General features: G+C 32.8%; 3 protein-coding genes across 6 annotated transcripts; 2 read left to right on the plus strand and 1 right to left on the minus strand.

Moving 5' to 3' along the window:
* The first annotated feature begins 5,002 nt into the window (after positions 1-5,002).
* On the plus strand, positions 5,003-9,351 carry LOC107879571 (protein ALTERED PHOSPHATE STARVATION RESPONSE 1). 2 transcript variants are annotated; one of them, XM_047395229.1, is made up of 5 exons: positions 5,003-5,119; positions 5,444-6,655; positions 7,305-7,525; positions 8,034-8,257; positions 8,352-9,351. In XM_047395229.1, the coding sequence occupies exons 2-5, from the start codon at positions 5,752-5,754 to the stop codon at positions 9,190-9,192; spliced, it is 2,190 nt and encodes a 729-aa protein (XP_047251185.1). In that variant the 5' UTR covers positions 5,003-5,119; positions 5,444-5,751; the 3' UTR covers positions 9,193-9,351. The 2 variants fall into 2 exon arrangements, with proteins under 2 accessions (XP_047251185.1, XP_047251184.1); XM_047395228.1 differs by lacking the exon at positions 5,003-5,119 and having other exon boundaries at positions 5,224-5,485; positions 5,734-6,655.
* Positions 9,352-9,574: 223 nt separating this feature from the next.
* LOC107840590 (protein CHAPERONE-LIKE PROTEIN OF POR1, chloroplastic) lies at positions 9,575-12,740 on the minus strand. 2 transcript variants are annotated; one of them, XM_016684498.2, is made up of 4 exons: positions 12,233-12,692; positions 11,041-11,398; positions 10,335-10,401; positions 9,575-9,913 (listed from the first exon to the last, which is right to left on the minus strand). In XM_016684498.2, the coding sequence occupies exons 1-3, from the start codon at positions 12,584-12,586 to the stop codon at positions 10,379-10,381; spliced, it is 735 nt and encodes a 244-aa protein (XP_016539984.1). In that variant the 5' UTR covers positions 12,587-12,692; the 3' UTR covers positions 9,575-9,913; positions 10,335-10,378. The 2 variants fall into 2 exon arrangements, with proteins under 2 accessions (XP_016539984.1, XP_016539983.1); XM_016684497.2 differs by lacking the exon at positions 10,335-10,401 and having other exon boundaries at positions 12,233-12,740.
* Positions 12,741-18,116: 5,376 nt separating this feature from the next.
* On the plus strand, positions 18,117-23,911 carry LOC107840591 (V-type proton ATPase subunit B2). Of its 2 annotated transcripts, none has more exons than XM_016684499.2 (15): positions 18,117-18,373; positions 18,802-18,866; positions 19,752-19,807; positions 19,926-20,024; positions 20,149-20,208; positions 20,610-20,721; positions 20,814-21,022; positions 21,470-21,598; positions 21,709-21,846; positions 22,023-22,173; positions 22,272-22,354; positions 22,898-22,945; positions 23,050-23,103; positions 23,224-23,307; positions 23,397-23,911. In XM_016684499.2, the coding sequence occupies exons 2-15, from the start codon at positions 18,809-18,811 to the stop codon at positions 23,580-23,582; spliced, it is 1,467 nt and encodes a 488-aa protein (XP_016539985.1). In that variant the 5' UTR covers positions 18,117-18,373; positions 18,802-18,808; the 3' UTR covers positions 23,583-23,911. The 2 variants fall into 2 exon arrangements, with proteins under 2 accessions (XP_016539985.1, XP_016539986.1); XM_016684500.2 differs by having other exon boundaries at positions 18,284-18,485.
* Positions 23,912-24,713: the final 802 nt, after the last annotated feature.

Raw genomic sequence — 24,713 nt, forward strand, 5'->3', positions numbered from 1 at the left:
ATTATGATAGAAGATTAATAGGTAGTTGAATGTTGCTTGTTTACTCTTTCTTATCAGTTCTGTTATTACTCACATGTTATTAATATGTTCTTCAATTCTATTAGTATTACATATTTTATTTGCTTCCTTTACTGTATTATGTGTTGTTGCAATCATTCCTCTTTTTCAGTTCAACATGAGTGTTTTACTATTATATTAAGTATTTTTTTTATACGCGATTTTATGCTTTACTTACTTTGAATGTCTATCAGAAATAACCTTTTAACTTCACAAGGTAGAAGTAAAGTTACATACAAACTCCCTTTTCATACCTCACTTATGTAATTACACCGATTATATTATTGTTGTTTTAACATCTACATACCCAAGGCAGGGCAAAAGTCATTATAGTACTTACTAATTATAAATTCAATGAATTTAATAACTTTTGCTCAAATTTTATTATTTATACTAAATTAAAAAGAAGTATGATGCAGACCTTATAAAGTAAAGATTTTCGATTCCTGCTCTAGCCAAAAACGCCTTTGTCCAATGTCCAGGACAAATGGAGTACTTTTAAATAAGGATATCCCATTTTAATTTAACTTTTATAGAATGAGTAACTTCTTTATTGTATTTTAAAAATATACTCATAAAGTATCAGAATGTCAGGCATATTCCCCCTACCACAACAAGACGTTCTTCTTCACAGTAGTCAGTCTAGTCAAAATTATAAGTACTTACTTAAATAATGGAGTAGTACTACATTGGTAAATACTAGTAAATCAAAAAGCTCAATTATCAACGACTTCATCATGGGTTTTTTTTCTGGAAAAAGAATGATTATTTTACTTACTTATTTTTATGGCTCCTGTAAAAAGCCCCTGCTTTACTGTCTTTTTTAATCCATTATTATTATATCCAATGGCTGTAAACAAACAATATTGACACGTGTTGTCATTCAATCCATTGAATGTCACTATAGTTATCATACTCGTTTATTCTTTTCTAACCACTACGACTCAACTAATTTAAATTTACATCTATTAAGTCCATCATAAAATATTATTTATAAAAAAAAATTATTAATTTTCAAGGATCGAATCGTCACTCCTTTTCAGCCCACGAGCGTGGTCATGGAGACCGAAGTATGCACAAAAGGTATATTAATTGGGTTCAACACGAATTCATTTTTTGACACATAATATAAATATATTTGTAGATAAAAATAGATCACTTTCTTTCTTTAACATATTGCTACTATCATAAAGTAGTTTTAAAATTCTGCAAGTGAAACTTCATGACAATATCTTAGAGTTATATTTATCTATGGGAATTAAAAATTCTTAAAAATACCATTCTTAATTACGAGGGTTAAAAACAACTAAAGTTACAGACTTTAAAGAAGGATTAGCATGTTTTAATAAACAACAACACAACACATTTAGTGTAATTTTACGAGTAGAGCCAAGGGAAGATATAGAATACTGTAACAGATTTTATCCCACCTTAAAAGATAGAGAAAATATAATGCGACAAAAACATAGGGCAGAATACATCGGCTGACCCCTTAAGTATGCACTATCATTCACTTAGACATCTCAAGTGAACGTCGCTTACTTTTGACACCTCAAGTAGCCATAAAGTGTATCATTTTGACATCTTTTGCTGAATCAACAAAGAGAGTGTATTACACTCGCTTTTAAGTACCTTTGAGGGCCATTTTCGTAATTTTTAGGGGTATTTTCATAATTTTACAGCTTTAAATTTTTTAAAATTATTGAAAATCTCACATTGTTTTCTCCACAACTTCTTTTAAGCTTAACCTCCATTAATGGAGGTGAAATCAACACTCAAAAACAAACTTCACTCCATCAACAAAATACTCACTCCATTAACATACCTACAACAATAATACACACCATGAACGCCAAATAATACCCTTTCATTAATCAACGAAACACATCCAATTATAAGAAATTCAAGAGGAAAAATACAAAAAATTTATAGTCAAAATTTTCAGAAGATAATAAAAATATAATCATGATTGGAACTGAAAATTTCCAAAAGTACTGAAAATTAGAATTGAAATAGTGAAATCTTGAATAATTTTCTTTCGCTAAATTATTTTCTTCAATGTGTGTAGCTATGTGTATGCATATTCAGATGAAATGAAAGTTGTGTGTGCGTTTACGATGGCGAAGTGGGTGTCTCGATTTGAGAGTGGGGTTGAGGAAGATGACGGAGAGGGCTATGAAGAAGATGACTTAGGGGGTTTCTGGGGGGGGGGGGGGGGGGGCACTATTTGGTTGGTATTTTTTTATTTTAATTAAAATTAGTTATTTAACAATTAATCTGGAGAAAAATTATAAATGTCATAATATTATTGGTCACTTTACATGTTATCGGCGCATGTAATATACGCACACGGTATATTTTTGCTGATTCAGCAAAAGGTGTCAAAATGACACATTTTATGGCTACTTGAGGTGCCAAGAGTGAACGACGTCCAATTGAGATGCCTAAGTGAAAGATGATGCGTACTTAAGGAGTCTGTCGATGGATTTTGCCAAAACATAAATAAAAGAACAAGTTACATATTTGTGACCGGCAAAACAAACCCCTTTATATTATATTTTTAATTCAAAATTAATTAGATATTGTCAAATAAAATTTGAACCTACTATCAATCAGTTAATAACTGAGGACTGTAATGGAAGCTACTAATAAACATTGATGTCATGTGGGTGAAAGGAGTAAGTAATGCCTAGTGGGCAAAGTGTCCAACGTAGTTTGGTTCAACTGTTCAACCATGAATAATGGTGCATATTCAGTCAATGTCTTCTAACCTTGTTCTCGTACAAGGTGTAAAAGAAAGTGTTTATTTTATTTTACAACTCTGTCTTATTCTTCATGGTGTTTTAATTTAATTGAATATATAACGTAAGTGTTGGATAATGCCAAACATTCTGTGTTTGGCAATGCCCAAAGGGTGATATAGTCGGAGTGATGATTGAACATGATATTTGTTTGATGGGCTTTATTAAGAAATAACGTTACAACCTTATTATAACTTTTGACACGAGAAATTGGAATTAACTAGTTATTAAACATACAAAATATAATTCTTTTTTAAACAAAACAAAAAGAAAAAAGAAAAGGAAACACACGCAAATTGAAACTAGGGTGTATAGTGTTATGAATTCTGATTACCCATATTAGAAAGGAGATTTATGAGCTTTGAAATAATATTTTGATTTAATAATCGAATTAAATTTTCTTTTTTTCTTTTCTCTCTGCAACGTTATGATTTGATTGTATTCATTGCATATTTGCAGGCCCTGGCGTTGTAGATCACTATAGCATTAAAACTTTTACATCAAATATATTTTCTTCATTCATTTATACTTGTTCGCGTTTGTGTTTGATTTGGTGCACTTTTTAAGTAATAAATAAAGGAATAATTTATTATATTACTCATGTTAATTATAAGTTATTTAAATGTTAGAAAAATGAACAGGCTTTAACAACAAAGGTAAAGTAGACAATAATGGTAAATTATATCTTGATTTGCTAAATTGGACTAGTAAAATTAAACATTTAATTTAATGTACTGGTCATTATAAAGATAGACAGAGCTAAATTTTCGTTTGACCATAGATTTAGAAGTTAAAAAAGGAATAATGGAGCTTTTGCCATTGTGATTTTTAAAGTTGGAAGTTGTATTTAAACATTCTTTTACTTTCTTTAAAAAAAAAAAAAAGTTTTAAAGTTTTGTGAGTGAAAATTTTCAGTGCTCATTTGAAGATAAGATTTTCAAAATCTAATTAAATTTCATGGTCAAACAAATATTTATAGATAACTTTTTAAAACTAATTCTAAAATCTATAATTAAACGCTATCTAAAACTTTGAAAATACAACATATATTTGTGAAATGCTGATAAAAAATATAATAGCGAAGACGATGGAATACATTAGAGTACCAAACTATATTTCATTTTTTTTTTTTTTGCAAATCAAGAACTCAGAAAGAAAAATAAAACCTATTAAATCATGAACTACTATAATTATTTTTTTTGGGTACAAGGTACATTCCAAAAACGTCATAAAAATGTGAAAACATTTTTAGAAACAACCATAACTTTTCCCCACTAACAAAAGCATTCAACTATTTAATGAAGGTAAACGGTAAAACTTCCCGCTATTTAACACTGTCTTTATGATGAATTACAAGACATTACTCCATAAAAACGACAAGTAAAAAAGAAATAGTAGTACTTAAAAATAGTTTGTGGAAAATAGCTTTTCTACTTCTTCGGAGGTAGTAGTAGAACTGCGTACATCTCACCCTTCCCAGACCTCACTTTGTGGGAATACACTGGGCCTGTTGTTGTATTTAAATACTTCCTCCGTCTCAAATTGAGATAAAGCTATTAAGAAAATAATGATTGGTAATATAACTTTACCATTTCGCCTCTATTAATTGTGTCATATTGTTAGTTACAATATTGATGGAGTTATTATATGACTGATTATCAAAGTCTTTTCAAGATTTGATAATTCAATGCTAGTAACAAAGAGTAATCAATTACTAAGGGAATAATGGAGAAAAAAATTATTTTGTCTTGATTAATGAAAAAGAACAAGTAAAATAAGTAATCAAATTAGAAAAAGTTTAAAACGGATAATTTGAGATGAAAGGAGTAATATTTTCTATAAAAAAATCAAAAGGTAAAAACAAACCCCAGAATCGAAGTAAATTAAATTGCCAAAAAGTAATGCTAGTAGTTAAATGAAGGCCGTCAAAGGTGAGGTTAAAATCGTCATTTTGGATTACTGAAAGTGACAGAGCATAAGAATTAAGGTAATCTGGAATAGTTAATTCCCATCTAAGAAGCTGACAAGTGGAAAAGACTCTCATTATATTCAAATAATTGCAAGATTAACTCGTGAATAGACAATAATACCCTTTATTGAGGTTTGACCAAACTTTGACTCCTCTATTCCCTCACTGTCTCACTGACTCTCTTCTGTCTCTTCTCCCCCGAAAAAAACAAAAAATCTCTGCTAAATTATGGCAGTGAGAAAGAAAGAAGCTCATTTAGATTCTAAATTGGCAGAACAATTAAAATGCAAAAGTATATCTTTTCTTTTTTCTTTTTTATAAATGGAATAAAAATAATAAAAAAATTACACATTTAGATTAGGAAAATATAATTGCTTACTCTAAAATGAACATAAATATGCTTTACATTGGTACTCTTCCCTTACCTCGAGCCCCTACCGTCTCTTTTGATTTTCTCTCTCTCTCTCTGAAATTTCCTACTCAAGTCCAACATTTTTACTCTTAGAAAAAAGAAAAGAAAGGGAAAAAAAACATCCTTTTTCACTGACACAAGTTTTTTTTTTTTTCCTCTTTTTCTTGTTCTTTTGTTTGATAGTAAAATTTTCTTTCTTTGCAGAGTAAAATGGCTATGGCTCTGTTGGCGAAGGGCAAGTGGGTGGTACTACTTCTACTTCTTGATTTCCCCAAGGCTTGCTTTTTTACCTGAAAACCTCTTTTTAGGTTTCAATGGGTTGGTTCTAAAACCATCCTAAAAAGGGACATTTTTTTTCACTTCCTGTGTTTTCTATCTACAGTAGAATCTCTGTTCCAAAATACTAAACAAAAAGGAGCTTGCTTTAGCCCCTTTCCACCCCCCACACATCCCTCCAAGAATCCACCTAATTTTTGGTATCTTTTTTTGCAAAGCTGTAAAACAAGGGAGAAATGGGGTGTGTTGCATCAAAGTTGGAAGAAGAGGAGGAGGTAGTTTCCATATGTAAAGAGAGAAAACAGTACCTGAAATTGGCTGTAGAGAGGAGGTACACACTGGCTGATGCACATTACAAGTACTGTCAAGCATTGTATGGAGTCTCAGCAGCTCTAAAACTCTTTGTTGCTCGCCATTCTACACCTTCTTCTCCATATCTCATCACATTCCCACCACCTTGCTGCCCTTCTTCTCCTAAAAAAGAAAATGTGGTTTCAAACCCTTTGTTTCTTCAGCAAACACCTTCTGAGACAAAGCAAGAAACCATTTGCTGTGAGCCATGCAAAAAATCTACTACAACAACCCCATCAGATTCTTCTGAGGAAGAGAGGGAAGAGAAAGTTGTGAAACAGGAGCAGCAGCAGCAGCAGAGTTATGGCTATTATTACATGGAAATGCCTCAGATGGTGCATTCACCACCAACAGATTTTGGTTGGGATTTTTTCAACCCTTTCAATAGCGTAAGGCCAGAGATAATTAGTGGGTATCATAGGATTTCTGAGGAGGATTTAAGGGCAGTGAGGGAGCAAGAAGGGATTCCGGACTTAGAAGAAGAAGAAGGAGGTGGAATGAAGGAAGAAAATAAGTTAGTAGACACTAAACACGAGGAAAATAGCATGGTGCAAAGAGATAATGGGGGTGAAGTTGTACAACAAGCAGTGAATCCCACTAATGTAAACCAAGAGGATCAGAAAAAAGGTTTGACAGTTGTGGAAAATCAATTACAGGGGAGGGAGTTACTTGAAGCATTGACAGACATTGAAGACCATTTTGTCAAGGCATATGATGCTGGCAAGGAAGTATCAAGGATGCTGGAGGCAAATTGGGTACATTCACAGCCGAATTTAGGGGAACCCAAAGGTAAAACCATGTGAAATAAGTTACTGTCATTTTTTGTGAACTTCTTCAACAAAGTCTTTAATCTTTCATTGGATTACTTTTCTTGAAATATCTCTTTTGCTTTAGGTTTATGTTCCTCTTCAGTTCTTTTGGCTCCACTACTATTTCCTGTTAAGAATATGTTGCTACCGGGCTTACATGAAATGTTGAGAAGGAGTTGCAGTTGGACTAACCTGATAATCTTTTTTTTTTCTGGAAAAGAAAGTGTCATCCAATTGTTTTTTATCGATTAAGGAACTTTTTTCCTCTTCAAAAGGCAAAGTGCATAGTGATATCCAATTGTTGAAACTCTTAGGTGACAATTTCGTTTCTGCCTTTGATCATATTCCTATTATGCTCATTGAGGTTTATGAAGGTTATTCGCCCTTTGTTCTCATTGCCGAGTCAATTATTTATCTTTGGAATGTAATCCCGTCTTGATTTACTTCACATTAGCTGGTCAATTGAGGATAAGAGAATAGTCTTGGCTGGGTCAGTATGGGTAGGAGGTTCTGTTGATGAGAGTTAAATTGCTCAAGTTATATATATCTTGTACCTAGTGGTGGGGTATGCTTTGAGATTTTCAGGTTTCATTAGTTTCTGAATTTGTTCAATCATATCATGTATGCAGACAGCTCAATGAAAATCATCCCGGCTATTACTTGGAAGTCTCCTACATCTCGTTCGCCATCATGCAAGAGTCTTGTAGCTTCTAGTTCCAAAAGTTCTTCCACGTGGACAGAATTCAAGAATGATCTATTCGATGACTATGGTGGAATGGGTTCTGGGAGCCATTTGCTGACGCTAGGAAGGCTATATGCTTGGGAGAAGAAGCTGTATGATGAGGTTAAGGTAAATGCATATTGGCCAAGCATACTCTTATATTAAATAATTAAAACTTGCTCTCCTATGAGAAGATAAGTTATTCTGCAATAATTAAGCCTAAAACAAGTAATATCACATCTTTCTTTCATATTAGAAAGAACACTATTAAGCCTGCCTCACCTCAGTCCAATAATCATTCTTGTCAAATTTGTTGTACAACTCTTATAAGTATGAGAGCTTAATTTGAGATCTTGGTTGTTATGGGACCCGGGGCATCTGTATTTGTCTGTACATAAGTTGGCATAAGTTATCAATATGTTCAAGTGCTGCTGGTATTAGACTGGTGTAAATCCTACGTAGGACCAATTTCCTGATTTTCTATGGACTTCCAAGGGTATCTACCTAAATTGGGCTAAAACAAATCTTCAATTTCATGCCGCGTCTTTACTACTACATTAAGTTGTCAAGTACTGTCATTATTTCTTTCATCGTTGTTCATTTTTGCTCAGTTCCTTACGTCTGCACTTACCCTCAGGCTGGAGATAGCATTTGGAAGTTATATGAGAAGAAGTGCAATCAACTAAGAAATCATGATGCCAGAGGAGATGAAGGACGGACGGCAGACAAAACTAGAGCAGCAGTAAAAGAACTGTATAGCAGGATCGTAGTCACAATTAGAAGTGCCGAAACCATATCAAAAAGAATTGACGAACTAAGAGATCAGGAACTGCAGCCTCAAATCATTGAACTACTTCAAGGGTAAGGAGTAGTTTACCTGGGTAGCAAAACTTTACTTAATCCATGATCTTCATTTACCAACTTATTGACCCCTTTTTTTGCCTATTTGACACAGTATGTTGAGAACTTGGAAAATCATGCTGGAATCCCATGAGATCCAGAACAAGATTATATTCGACGTGAAAAGTTTCACCTGTCCTACATATGGAAAGTTCTGCAATGACTCTCATCGTCTTGCCACACTCCAGCTTGACATTGAGCTTCAAAATTGGCGTGCTCGCTTCCAAGATTACATTGCTGCCCAGAAGGCTTACGTGGAGGCCCTTCATGGATGGCTGTCCAAGTTCACAGTCCCTGAAGTTGAATTCTACTCCAAAAGTAGGAGTTCAACCCCAGCTTGTCGAGCTGATGGCCCTCCACTTCTCATGGTTTGTCGCGATTGGTTGTCTGGCATGAACAACTTGCCAGATAAAGCAGTTTCTGTTGCCCTAAAGAGCTGTGGAAAAGATGTAAGAGCTTTGTGGGTTCAGCAGGGAGAGGAACAGCAACAAAAGCGAAAAGTTGACAGCATGTCCAAAGAATTAGACAGGAAGACACTGGCATTCCAAAAGGTAGAGAACAAGCTTTATGAGTTCAAGCTCACGGACCGAAGCTCGGAGCTCGAAAATGATCATAGAGCTGAGTATCTGAAGGAGAGGAAAGACTTGTTGGACAACTTGAGGAAAAGGGTCGATCTAGAGAAGGAAGAACATCAAAAATGCATGCAAGAAACGCAGAGGATCACTCTGATTGGCTTTCAGACTGGATTTTGCAGAGTTTTTGAGTCTATAACAGATTTTTCCAGTGCAGCACTAAAAATGTACAATGATCTACTAAGCAGCAGTGAGAAAACTGAGAAAGTAGGTAACCCACCTTCCATAGAGAGCTCCCAAGCTGGTTCGGATGTCAAAAGATGACTATGGCTTGATCAGATTTCCTTATTTAATGCATTAGGTTGAATTGTTAGTTTGTATATTATGATGGCATCAAAGCAGCTCGCTGAGATGTAGTCACTTGTTTTCATGGTTGAGATTCTTGAAGGTCAAAAGCCAGATTTTATTGGACGGTTTTTAAACCTATTCTTACATCTTAAACGGCCATAGTCCCAATAAACTAAATATACCAGCGTTTTCTGGATTGTTCAGCTAAAGCCGCCGAAAAATTCAGTCCATAATCATCATCAAGCACAGTTATTGTGGTCTTTGGCTCAATGGCCGTAACTGCCAGACATGCTATGCAGAAGTTCCAACGGCAAGGATAGAAATGGTTTTAAAATACTGTTGAAAGAAGAAGCAAAACTGATTATCTATACTAGCTTTATAAAACAAATATCAGAACTTCCAGAGTTTAAGAAACATTCTTTTGTACATTTGACAAATTACTGGTCCTAGATGAGAACCTGAGTAGGCAACAAATAACCACAGACCTTGCAATAGCAATTCATACAAGTCTTTGTGCTACCCTATATCAGATACAACGAGACCAGAAATTGTGAGATAAGTATAAATTCACTCACAACCGTAGCAGGAGTGTGTATACCCAGAAATGGGACAATGTCTACTTGCAACCAATTTTCTACTGCTGAACCTACCACTGCACCAGCAACCAGCCCACCAATTGTTATAACGCCTGCTTTCCCTGTTCACAGGTAAAGTTCGTGTCACTTTTTCTCAAAAAGCCAATCTTTAGTTCTACAAATATTTTCTGGCAGAAATATAGTTTAGATGAAATAAAGTGCTAATCAGAATCATAACTCAGTACAACTCCAGTGTTGTTATTTCCAAAGTCTCAATTAAAAAAAAATCATGGTTTCCACTCTCAACTACCTTAAAACGATTTCCACTTCTGCTAAATGGAAAAATTGTATAATGTGATCTTTCCAACTTATTTTTCAAATCAAGATACGAACTTTAGGAACCTACTCTATCCCTTTTTTATATTTCAGTTCATAACATTTGAAGAAAAGGTGTATACAGTGCAAGATTCTTCCATATTTACATTGCATGATATGTGCTCCTAATTCAAATCTCTTTTTTGAAAAGGTATCCCCAATTCTTACCTTAATAACTCTCACCAAATCAACTCATCGTGTGTTTTTTTGTATCATACGAAATACCACAGCAGATCTTCATCATCAACATGATACAAAATATTTAATTTATGGGAGTATTAGAAGTTGAGGACCAAAATGTATGACCATTATCAACATGATAAAAGACGTGGATCCATAACTAATTGGAAGAAACACATTCAACTACTTACTGAAATCCCAGTCTTACTTAATTTTTTTAAAAAAAAACATATTATATTGTAACAGAAATAGCAAGACAGTAAATATCTGTGTATTATGTTGATAACTGTTGATGAGAAAATCACTTAGTACGTGCCAAAAAGATTCTCTGTAAATGCATACTAGCATGTGCATGGAGACAGTCTCTTTATATCACAAGGTTAAAAATTGTAACTATTTTTGGCTAGACTTAAGAAATGCCATTATAAGGCTTACAATGTGAGTTTGGTTTTCTTGATGGTAAGTTGTAATTGTGAAAGCTCAAGTGATCCAAAGATAATGCTTAAGATCCGGTTAGTATAGAATGTCAATGAACAAACTTAACACGTATAAGGGGCTATAATATACTTCCACTAAAATGTTGGTCATTATTTTAGCATGACTAAAATCACGTATTAATGTTTCTGTTTGGACACTCAAATTTATTAAATCTAACATAGAAGTGAAACAAAGAAAAGCAAGCTATCTTCCTTACCCAACTTGACATTTTTCTTGGTCATGAAGTACAAGGTGGCCCCAAAGCTTGTGGCTAAGATTAATCCTGGAACATCAGCTCCATATGATACTCCTAAAGGTGTTGAGGCTCCATTAACATATGTTAGGACCATTAAGGCTCCATATACTCCTGCTTGAACACCTAGCTCTTTAGCAGCTGGTGCTTCAACTGAGACTGGTGAGCTCTTGACAGTCGTCTGCAGCCACTTGGGCATTGATCCCATTCCAGAAGCATTACTAGCTTTAACATCAGCAAAGCGTACACTACTATCCACAACTTTTCCAGATCTCCTCTGTGATAAGCTTTGCATGAGAAGCATATCATAGGCAGCCTCAACCTGAAAGTTGTTGAAAGGTGCCGCTTCTTATAGTCAATAACACATACACATGGAGGAGGAAAAAGGCGGAGTTTGATTTGCACTCAAAGATCTATTCTTTTCCTTCTAACAATTTTAAGCATTTAAATAACTCCACCAAGTTGAATTTCAAACAGCAGGTCCCAAATCTAAATAAGGAGATGCATTGAGGATCAGGATGTATAAAAATAGTCATAAAATATCATGAATCCACTAGAAATTAGTTTGCTAGAACATGCAGAACCGGCGTATGGTTCTTCAAATATCCCATCACGAGTAGTTTCAGACTGAGGTATAGTTGATTAATTGATTAATAAATTAATGACTACTTGTCATAAAATAACAGCTGGTGGCAATTTCTTCAGAGACAAACATGATTTTCCAGTATATATACAAGAACTACAACCAGTATCAACCAGGCAAAGCAAAACATTGGAATGTTCCCATTGTTCAGTATACTCATCATTGTTCCAATCTAGTCAATTCAATACAGGTTAAAACCCAAAACATTCTCTAATACTCCCTCCATCCCAATTTATTTGGCACAGCCAGAATTTCATATTATTGTGATTCATGGTACTTTTTAGGTAGTTTCCCAATATATAAGTTTTATTTCAAGAAAACTTAAAGCTTCTATGTCCGAAATCACGGTCTAAGTTAGAGGTTCCAATCTCCAAATTCCGTAAATTGGAACAGAGGAAGCATGCACAAAACATAGATGATAAGCAGGGAAGCTACTAATTGTCATAAAAGGGTACTTAAAAACAACAATTCTACAGCAATTGATGAACATATAAGTAGAATAAACCCTCAGACCTGCGCAATTGTATCTGGATCATCTTTACAAGAAGAAATAATTGATTTTTTAGCACGAAGAATATCATCGAAGCTCGCACCCTCACTAACACCTAGCAACTTCAAAGCATTCTCTACCGACATCTCGAACGGAGCCGAATCATCAGCTCTAGAACCTGCTTGAACGGCGGTGTCCAATTTCCGGCGGCCGAAAGCAAACGCAAGCCTCCGGCGCCGGGAACAATCGGAATTCGGATTTTTCGGCAAATGAGCAGAAGGTGGATAACGGCGGCGAATTGGATTAGGCCGGACTGAACCGGCCGGGTCACTACCGATGATGGCACGGTTGGGCCGGACCGAGAGAGATGTGGCCATTATTTTGTTTACGGACACAGTGAATATCTGAACGTGTGGAATATACGGAGCGTACAAATGAGGAAATCAAACGGTTGAAGGAACTGAAGTGTGTGTAATATGTGGCGTTTCTAGTTAGGCAACTACTAGTGATGTGTAAGTTAAATAATTGTTCATTCTGGACCACTAAGTTAGTGTTCGTTCTGACTTGATCCATCTAGTTTTAAGGATCACCATTCTAGTACTTGTACTTTTGGGGTCGACACATGAGATTGAATTCTTAGGTGCTATTGAAGTTTTTGCATGATGATTTTATCTGTTGTTATTTAAAACATCAATAACAATTTGTGCTGCTTGGATTATTAATTTGAAAATATTTTTAATAATATAGAGAGCAGAAAGTTTGTATTTAGATAAAGTTTTATTTGCCTTCAAATATGTGATTTAGATCGATAATTAAATTTACATTTGGATGTCGAGGATATGTAAATTATAATGATTAACTTTCTAATTACTAAGAACTTGCTTATGAGGTAGTACAACAAGTAAATAGTGTAATAAATCAAAAGAATGAGATAATACTTATTGAATGCTCTTCAGGAACTATTAGGTGGTGTAGTCGGAAAAGTATGTGCTTGCTTGCTTATTACATGTGATAACAAATACAATAGTGATGTGTTGAAATAAAGTGGGAAAAAGGACTGTTTTTACAACCTAATATTAATAATGTTTTTCGAAGTTTCGACTATTCATAGTGAATCGTGAATTATACGGAATAGGTTCATGAGGTTCATTTTAACCAATCATTGAAGACTTATCGATCATTTCACTTATAAACAACATAAATCATCATTATTATGTTAGGTTTTGATATGAACTAAGAATATGTCCGCAGAATGTCGGTCCCCAAACATGCGTAATCTTGCACTCTAATTAAAGTTGTTTCAGTTAAATTAGTGCTGACTAAATTTAATTTATCCCGCGTTATTAATTAAAGTTGTTTCTGTTAAATTAGTGCTGACTAAATTAAATTTATCCCGCGTTATTTTCTAAGTCGTCCACATTTTTATGCCATATTTTAATCTGCATATATTTGAAAACTATTTATATAGAAAGATAAAACAAAATTTTCATCTTCTAAATTCTAAAATACAACTTATGTTACTACACAAAAAACAGTTTCGGGGGTTAAAAACTTGACCAAACATCATAACTCCCTAGACAAATATTTTAAAAATAAAAAAAGTGATTTTAGCATCTAAAGCTAAAAGCTTGACCAAACATGCTATATTAAATATCACAAAAGGTATAAATATTTTTAATAACAAAAAAGTCGCTACACTTTCAGTACTGTCTTGGTTGTGTTTCGTATGGGATGTTTAAGTAAAACTGTGCGACTCTTTTGTTACTGTGATTAATTTAGTACACTTTCATTATATTCGGGTTAAGTTAAATCAAATTTTCGTTACAAAAGAATATTTATAATTTGTGTAATAAAATAAAATTGGAGTAGATCAGTGGTAAATTAATCAGCCATATCTCTTTTTTTTTTTTTTTCCTATTTGTCCTGTTCAGAATATTTTGAGTGTTTTCAAATCACAAGATTCCAACCCAAAATAGTTGCAAGTGTTGGAAAAGGGCACGGCTTATTGTTGGTCCCACTCCCGCCAATCAATCACTCAGCTGCGGCGTGTCACCTTTTCATTTGAGTAATAATACATTTGGAATTCTGAATCATCTTCTACTACTACTACTTAAGATATTGAAGACCGTGCTAGTACGGGATCAATATATATTATTTTTTAATTTATAAATAAAATTTTAATAATTAATTATATTTTAAATATTGTTTTAGATATTTAAAATTATTAGCTACTGTAATTTATAATAGTATTTTGATATTGTAATTTACTATTTTAAGTTGTTGGCCATTATAATTTATAATAGTATTTTTACATTGTAATTTACTATTTTAAGTTGTTAGCCATTATAATTTATAATACTCTCCTTGTCCAAAGTTTTATAGTATTGATAGTCTATTATATTTTTAGAATAATTTAAGTTTTTAATTACTGAAATTTATAATACTTTTTCTTCAATTTCAATTTCAGTGACACTGATATAATTTCAAGAATCAATCAAATATCACGATTGAAGTTTCGAAGTAGACATGTCTTAAATGACTGGTAATAACTTATTAGAAGTGATACAATAAAATTATTATAAAAAATAGTTGTGAAAAAAATTTAAGTGGGCCTCATATGCGATGTCAAGTTAATTTAAAACATCAATAATTAATTTATCTTTTTCTTTCTTTATTTTATTTTTTATTAAAATATTTTTTTAAGATTTATATGACTCATAATAATTAATTAAGGATAAAATAGTAAAATTACAGTTGAAACAGCTGAAACAAACATGTCATAAATGTCTATTTTACTTTTTTTTTATCAAATATTATTATTTTTTTAATTCGTAAATGACATATAATAATCAATTAGGAAATAACTTATTATAAGTGGTATAACAAAGTTATAAAAAATAGTTGTGAAAAAAATTTAGACAGGCCTTATAGAAGATGTCAAATTAATTTAAAATTTCAATAGTTTATTTATCATTTTTTTATTTTATCTTTTTTATTAAATATTATTAATTTTTTTAATACTTGAATGACTTATAGTAATTGATTAGGAATGAAATGATAAAATTACGGTTGAAGCAACTAAAGCAGACATGTCATAAATGTGTATTTTATTTTTTGTTAAATATTATTATTTTTTAATACTTAAATGACATATAACAATTAATCAGGGGTGATATAGTAAAATCACGAATTAATACTTAAATGACCTAAGTAATTAATTATGGATGAAATAGTAAAATTAAGGTTGAAACAACTGAAACAGACGTGTCATAAATGTCTATTTTATATTTTGATTAAATATTATTAATTTTTTAATACCCAAATGACATATAATAATTAATTAAGGATAATATGATAAAATCATGGAGGAAGCATGCATGACGATCGCCTCCTGCTTCCAAGCCTCTTCTATATATTACTAGATATCGAAGGCCCATGCTAGCAAGGGCCCAATATATATTATTTTTCAATCTCAATTTATATGATACAAATAAAATTTTGTTAATTAATTATATTTTAAATATTTTTTAGATATTTTAAGTTGTTAGCTATTGTAATTTATAATAATTTTTTGACATTGTAATTTACTATTTTAAATTATTAGCCATTATAATTTATAATACTCTCCTTGTCCAAAGTTTTGTAGCATTGATAGTTTATTATATTTTTAGAATAATTTATTTTTTTAATTACTGAAGTTTATAATACTTTTCTTTTATTTCAATTTAAGTGACACTGATATAATTTTGAAAGTCAATAAAATGTAACGATTGAAGTCCCGGAGTAGACATGTCTTAAATGACTCATAATAACTTATTAGAAGTGATACAATAAAATTACTATAAAAAATAGTTGTGAAAAAAATTTAAGCGGACCTCATATAAGATGTCAAGTTAATTTGAAACATCAATAATGAATTAATCTTTTTTTATTTTATTTTATTATTAAATATTTTTTTAATATTTAGATGACTCATAATAATTAATTAGAGATAAAATAGTAAAATTATGGTTGAAAAAACTGAAGCAAACATGTCATAAATATCTATTTTCCTTTTTTTTTCAAATATTATTAATTTTTTAATACGTAAATGATATATAGTAATCAATTAGGAAATAACTTATTAGAAGTGGTATAACAAAATTAATATAAAAAATAGTTGTAAAAAAAATTTAGACAGGCCGTATATAAGATGTCAAATTAATTTAAAACTTCAATAGTTTGTTTATCATTTTTTTTTGTTTATTTTGTCTTTTTTATTAAATATTATTAATTTTTTAATACTTAAATGTCTTATAGTAATTGATTAGGGATGAAATAATAAAATCATGGTTGAAGCAACTGGAGCAGACATGTCATAAATGTATATTTTATTTTTTGTTAAATATTATTAATTTTTAATACTTAAATGACATATAATAATTAATTAGGGGTGATATAGTAAAAATTATGGATTAATACTTAAATGACCTATAGTAATTAATTAGGAATGAAATAGTAAAATTACAGTTGAAGCAGCTGAAACAAACATGTCATAAATATCTATTTTATATTTTTGTTAAATATTATTATTTTTTTAATATCTAAATGACATATAATAATTAATTAAGGATAATATGGTAAAATCACGGAGGAAGCAAGCATGACGACCGCCTCCTACTTCCAAGCCTCTTCTATATATTAGAATCTACTACTATATGCTTTTCTTTTTCAATTCAATTATTTTGAGAAATTTAAATTTATTGAAATTAAAAAATTTGAAGTTGATATTTTGTCCAACAAACTAACTTCCTAATTAAAATTCTGGATATCCTTTAGCGAAGTAAGAGTTTTTTTGAGTTTGTTGTTACAAAACTGTTTATTTGAGAAGTATTTTTATAAAATAATTTTCTTTTTTAGAAAAGTGCTTTTGAAAAAAAATAATTTGTATCTAGTAAATTCATTTGAAAAGAGATTTTGATAATGTGTTTGGATAATGTATTAATAGACTTTTACTATTAAAATCAATTTATAGATAAAAATTATTTCAAGTATCTATAATAATATTTTTAATTAAAATTTTATTTTTATTTAATTAAAAACTAGGTAGTCGAAAATTTTCAATCAATATTTATATACTTAAATACATTAAAAATATTTAAATAATAATATATTATTTAAATAAATTTACATATTTACTTTACTGACATATTGATAGTTTTCAAAAACAATACTATTAATAAAAGAAAAAATTATTAATTTTATCTGAAACTCTTTAAATAATTTAAGATAACTATTTTTAAAAAGTACAACATATAAATTGAGACGAAGATAGCCCCTTCGTAAATCCCGTGAAAGTAACAATGTTTTTTGCTAATTATTTTATATTCATAAGTTATTAATACAATTAATTCAAATATATCTGAATAAATTCATTATGAAATATTTTATCTAATAAGTTTTCAAATTCAGAATCTGAAACCTTTAATTACAAGCTCTCCACACTTTGACGCTAGGGTAATAAGTAAGATACACGGGTCAAAATCAGGAATGGGCCTAAAATGGATTGATTTTTTCCCATCATCCCTGCTCCACAAGAAAAATCTTACAAAATTGATTTTATCCCACTTAACAAAATTTATCAACAAGCTATACATTCTTGTCATTTTGTTCATAAGATAGTCGTTCATGATATTTCAAGACAATAAACTTATGTAATTAATCAAAAGTTTTATCCCACAGATAAAAAATAAAATTTATTTAACATTAACCATTAAACATAAGGGTTGACAAATATTCAATTTTAAAACCAGGAACCTACTAATTAAGCAAACATTTGGGAAACAAAAGTGTTAAGGCATAATTTTCTTGCGTTCAAATACTCAATTAGAATAAATAATTGTTAGAGGATAAACAAGATGGAGATGTAACGTGGCAAATGACAACAAATAAAGAAATTCATGTAAAAATAAATAAATAAATATATACTCCATGTTGATTTCCTTATCACAGTAATAACCCAACCCATGTCACGTTCCTTATCACAGTATTATTTAATTTGGTATAAGAAAAAGTCCCCAATAATTAATCTCTGCCATTAGATCTCACTATCGTTTCTCCACGGTACACCTTGCTATCTCTCTCTCTCCCTCCCTGGGTCTATCTTTGTATTGAGAAAAAAACAGGTACAGATCCATTCTCCAATCTTGTCTTCTTCTTCATCTTCCTATTGTATAAGCACAATTCACCGCAATCCGATTTGGTTCCTGCTTACATCTGCTGATTCCGAGTTTACTTGTATGCCTTTCCTATTCGCTGTTGACTTTTTTGTTTATGTTAATCTGCTATAAACTGTATCCATATTTGATGTTGAGTGGAAGTAAATGAATGTGTTTGTCGACTTTTTGAACTGCATACATTTTGACGCTGTGTAGATCAGGCACAGAGAAAATTATTATCTGTGTGTAGATAGTGGATGTTGAACCCCTGTTAGTTAGTGAAAATCCTGGCTCCGAAACTGTTGTTGATGTTTGTGATCTAAAGATCAAGGATGAAATATTGTTTTGTTTTGCGGACACTGATTGTACTTTTGTTATTTAAATGTGACATTCAGGTTAAATATGGGTTCTGCACCAAACAATTTAGAGATGGAGGAGGGAACCCTGGAGGTTGGAATGGGTAATTTCATTTGATCCTTTTCTGTTTTGCTCCAAGTCATCTGTTTCCTAGAGTAGAAGCTTCTCTGTGGTTCCGACTTTATGAGATGTCACTGAGGGGACAAGTCATATGTGCTTGATTTATCCAGTGTATCATCAATTAAAACCACACATTTTTGCAGCTCTTTTTTGTTTTTGTCTATTGTTTTTGTTCAACTCAATGTAAATTCTTATAATCCATGTAATACTGTTAATGTTATATGGAGTGAGTTGGGCCTCTAAAACGTGATATATCCACAGGATAAAGGTCACTGGAATATTGATGTTATGATGAATTTTGTAGAAATGTTGATGTCAAGATTAGACAATATTAGAATGGTCACACCCGACAAAAGGTAAAACCATACATGAAGGATAAAATAAGAGAATTATTTGAGATGGTTTGACTGTGTTGTGCATGTACTTCCAAATGTCACTGCTACATAGGTGCAATGCTATGATTTTCTTTTATTCTTCTAGAAAGTGCAGCACTATGGTGATTGAAGGGGTTAAAACGAACAAGGTAGAGCTAAAATCACACGGAGATTCACAAAAGTCTTATAATCTCTTGGAATTTATTTGAACTTAGTGAAGGACAAGACATAGTGGTAGCAAATGATCGATACTAGCTAGTAAAGTTAATCGGTTTGATACTCGTACATAGGTCTAATGTTTGTCAGGATATGTGGGTATTGAAATGAAAAAACAGGTTCCTATAGTGCGGAGTGGATATTGAGGCTTCATGATGTAGCCTAACTCAACTAGTTTGATGTCGATGCATTGTTTTGTACTATACTTTAACTCCTATATTTTTAAACTTGTCAGTTAAATGTTCGATCCAGATTTCTAACATTATGTACAATTGCAGAATATAGAACTGTCTCAGGTGTTGCTGGACCGCTGGTCATCCTAGACAAAGTGAAGGTAAATTGTTGTCTGCTTTGCTAATGTCCTTTTCTAGTTTTCCCTCAGTGTGATACTCTTATTGTACTTGTTTGTGCTAATGCAACTGGAATGATGTGCTCCTGTATGATCTTATCAGGCACCAAAGTACCAGGAGATTGTTAACATTCGTTTGGGAGATGGGACTACCCGGCGTGGACAAGTCCTGGAAGTTGATGGTGAAAAAGCTGTTGTCCAGGTCATTTGGAATTACTTTGGCTGGATTAGTTGTCCACAATTTATAAATATGTTTCTTTATGTTAACACTTTTTATAGGTTGGCTCAATCTATTTTAACATGGGCATTATTTCCTTTCTTCCCAGGTTTTTGAAGGAACATCTGGAATTGACAACAAATACACAACTGTGCAGTTTACTGGGGAGGTACACAGCAGCTTGTATTTGCTTATAGACTTCATTCATAGAACCCATATATGTAACTTATGCATATGGGTCCATTAGTTTCCCAGTGTATCTGTTGCTGTGGTCTGAAAATTTGACATTCTCAACTTACATTGGCCTTTAGTTTTCTCACTTGCATTTCCATCTTTATAAACTTTTATATAGCAGAATAGCAGAAAGCAGTCAATAGTAAACATGAAAATGTTTGTTAGAATAATTCCGTATTTGCAATTGGAGAATATAGTGGGAAACCAGATGGATCCTAAGATGGAGACAATTGTTTATTTAAAATTTTAACAATACTTGATATGTTTTTGGCATGGTTCTGTCATTTTGTATTTATACTGTTTAGTGTTTGCTAATAGTATCAAATATGCTTTCAGGTCTTAAAGACACCAGTTTCTCTGGATATGCTTGGACGCATCTTTAATGGTTCTGGCAAGCCAATTGACAATGGTCCTCCTATTCTACCCGAGGCTTACAGGGATATCTCAGGCAAGTACTGGCTCTTGTACTGTCCATCAATTTGTTTTTTTGATCTGTGATTTCTCTCCAACCTTATCATATGTGTAACTTGTCTACCTTAGGAAGTTCTATCAACCCTAGCGAGAGAACATATCCTGAAGAGATGATACAGACAGGAATTTCCACAGTAGATGTCATGAATTCAATTGCTAGAGGGCAGAAGATTCCGCTTTTCTCTGCTGCTGGTCTTCCTCATAATGAAATTGCAGCCCAGATCTGTCGTCAAGCTGGACTGGTGAAGAGGTTGGAAAAATCTGACAACCTTCTCGAGGTTAGTAATTTGTCTTTTTTTTTTCCCGATGGTATCAAGGTCAGCTTGTGTGTAGATTATCCTATTAGTATAATGGATTCGTTCAAGTACCTTGATAATGGAGGCCTGTTACATTGTCATAAATTGATTGGCTTTTATTTACTGTACTTAAGAGGACCTGGACGCCAGATTATGTCCAAGTGCCCATAGACCAAAATATGTGTCCAAATTTTTCTTGTTTTGCCTTCTATGGAGTTCATTAGCACATCCTCTAAAATAGCCACATTTTATTGTCCAAAATACTAGAGGGTTAACCCTATTAAGTTTAACTAGTTAGTTCCTTGTGTGGTGCTTCTCTAATCTACTAGTGAATAGCTGGACGGGGTCTTTTATGTACTTGTGTTCATTATGCATGTTGATTATTATATGCAAATTGAATAATTCTCACTTTTTTATTTGACGCCAAAGGATGGTGAAGAGGACAATTTTGCCATAGTCTTTGCTGCTATGGGAGTCAACATGGAAACAGCACAATTTTTCAAACGTGATTTTGAGGAAAATGGATCTATGGAGAGAGTGACGCTTTTCTTAAACTTGGTAATGCTTGGACTTTTTGTATGAACAAATAGTGATAATTTCTTTTGTGAAATCAAACACAGTTATTGAAATTGAATGTCAAGTTTGATTGGAATATTGTGTTTTTGCAGGCTAATGATCCTACTATAGAGCGTATCATTACTCCCAGGATTGCTCTGACAACTGCAGAATATCTGGCATATGAATGTGGAAAGCATGTGCTTGTAATTTTAACTGATATGAGTTCATATGCTGATGCTCTTCGTGAGGTATTGTTCATGAAGTGTATCTTGCAACCTTTTCAATTGCACCAATCATGATTCTTTATTTATGGAGCACTTTTGGACCTTTAATAGATACAAATGGTTTAGCTGTTGTTACCTTTTTCGGGGGGACTTCCTTTTTAAAGACTTCTAGCATCATAAAACTATAAATTGTCCTACAGGTATCTGCTGCCCGAGAAGAAGTGCCTGGAAGGCGTGGATATCCTGGTTATATGTATACCGATCTGGCAACGATCTATGAACGAGCTGGACGTATTGAGGGAAGAACGGGCTCCATCACACAAATTCCAATTTTGACCATGCCTAATGATGGTAAATCACTAAATCCTGACCAGCAACAATTTGCAGTTATTACTATGCTTTTCTAATATATATTGATGAATCTCTTATTCTCTTGTTACTTTGAACAGATATTACACATCCAACCCCAGATCTTACAGGTTATATCACCGAGGGACAAATATATATTGATCGACAGCTTCACAATCGGCAGGTATATTACAAGTCTCACGGACTGACTACTTACACACTATAGTGAAGGGGAATTATTTCTGAATGTTATTGGAGAAGATTAAGAAAATGAGCCGTTGATCGAACTAATATAGAAGTGTATGCCTTTTGCATTTTTCATCATCTTTTTTCTATTGATTTGCTCTTTTTATTTTATTTGATTCTAGATTATCTGAATTAGGTTGTGCATAACCTGAGATTTCTGACTGAACTGGATAACTACTTACTGTCTCGGCAGAGGAAGTGATCAAGAACCTCAGCATTTTATGATTTACCATTATTTAGGTGGATGCAATTTATCATTGCTAATTTTAAGAAATTAAATGACCCATTGTTTGCTGAGTCAAGTTATTTCTCAAATTGGCTAACCAGAAAGCCAAAGCAGTTGAAGGTTCTCTCAATTGAGATTAGCTATGATTAAAGCTTACGACTGTGGATGGATTGATCGTCTTTACATTTTGAACAGTGTTTGGTTTATGAATGGAAAAAATATAAATGGTTGTCTTTCCTGTCTGCATTTTAACAGATATACCCACCAATCAATGTGCTTCCATCCTTGTCTCGGTTGATGAAGGTGAGCTTATGGATATGTTTAGATATGAATCTATTTAGATTTTTTCACGATCTGAGAGGACACCAAACGTGTGACTTATTAATTCACCCTTTAAACTTTTGCAGAGTGCTATTGGCGAGGGTATGACTAGGAGGGATCATTCGGATGTATCCAACCAGGTAAGATAACTTTCAGTAAAGATGTGTTTCATAACTCTTCCTCGTCATCATATGTTCAGTAAGGCTTGACAATTATTTGCAATAAATGATGCTTAATGGTAGTATTTTAAAAAATCTCAGCTGTATGCAAATTATGCTATTGGCAAGGATGTCCAAGCAATGAAAGCTGTGGTTGGAGAAGAAGCACTATCTTCTGAGGACCTGGTTTGTAACTTCAGATTAATTAGTTGAGTTTTGTTTTTGTCCGTAATATAACACGTTTTCACTAACTGAATTCTTCCTGAATAAATCAGCTTTACTTAGAGTTTCTTGACAAGTTCGAGAGGAAGTTTGTCAGCCAAGGAGCCTATGACACCCGCAACATATTCCAGTCGCTTGATTTAGCTTGGACACTCCTTCGCATCTTCCCTCGTGAGCTTCTCCACCGTATCCCTGCAAAGACCTTGGATCAGTATTACAGCCGCGATGCTTCTAATTAAAGGAGCCAGCTTTGTAATTAATTACCTGTGTGATTGCCTTGGTATGAGCTTGATGATACGTATCATGTGATTTTCCTCGTTAAGTTATGAATCTCCTTTCAGCTCAGCAATAAAAGCTCTTTCAACTGGGTTCCCAGAACCAAGGCTCTCCGGCATTTGCAAGACATTTATATTCTTTTGAGAACCAGTTAAATCATGGTGTAATTTATTGTGTTGTGTTATCTGCTCGTATGGCAGGGTTTGGGTTCCTTTTAAAATTCTTCATCGGTCACAGTTTCTAGGAATTACAAAACCCTTGGGTTATATATCGTGGTCATTTATTTGTTTTATGTGGACCCTGAGCTAATTCTTTGGCATTTTTTTCGAATAATGCTACCTGTTGTGAGCTTCTTCTCTAGTATTGGCAACCTCAGTTTAAGACATTTCGGGTAACAAAGAAATGTATACTCTGAATAATAGCAAATTAAGTCTATTCTGCATTGGATTTTTTACACTCTTTTCAAACATCTCGTTCTGACTGTTGTGACATAACCTACACGGCTGAAACATAGAACTGAAAATTATCTGCTACCTGCTGTTGCCTGTGAGGTACAACACATTCCTCTTTATACAAAATCCGGAAGGGCTTTCAAACTTCGAATCCCTCGTCAATTACTAAGAGGTTGGACATGAGATTCATGTAACCAGACATTGAATCTCAACGGCTTTTTTCAACACTATCTATTGTGTATGCCGCTACTAGGTATTATAACCTCGATTGCTTTCATTGAAAGCTAGATCTTTTTTTTCAAACACGTGCTAGGAAAACCAAATTTGGAAGAGCAATAGCAGATATAGATATTCCTCGGATAATTCGCGACATTAGGCTTTTTAACTTTAAAAGGAGCTGTATTTGACACGGTAAGATAAAGAAACAATGTTAGAAGAAGAGTAAAAATGTCACCAACAGTCCAGAATTAATTTTTTTCCCTTTTGTTGTGAACTAGTCTTGGTTTGCACCTATATTTGTGGAATAATGAACTATTAAACGAGAAATGGCACTAACGATTTGAGCAGTCGGGAGAAAAAAAAGAAAAAAATATAGTCCCAAAGATATCTTTCTGCGGTTTATGCCCTTGTTCTGTGCAGATG

This window comes from Capsicum annuum, chromosome 8, assembly GCF_002878395.1.
Source record: "Capsicum annuum cultivar UCD-10X-F1 chromosome 8, UCD10Xv1.1, whole genome shotgun sequence".
Taxonomy (NCBI): domain Eukaryota; kingdom Viridiplantae; phylum Streptophyta; class Magnoliopsida; order Solanales; family Solanaceae; genus Capsicum; species Capsicum annuum.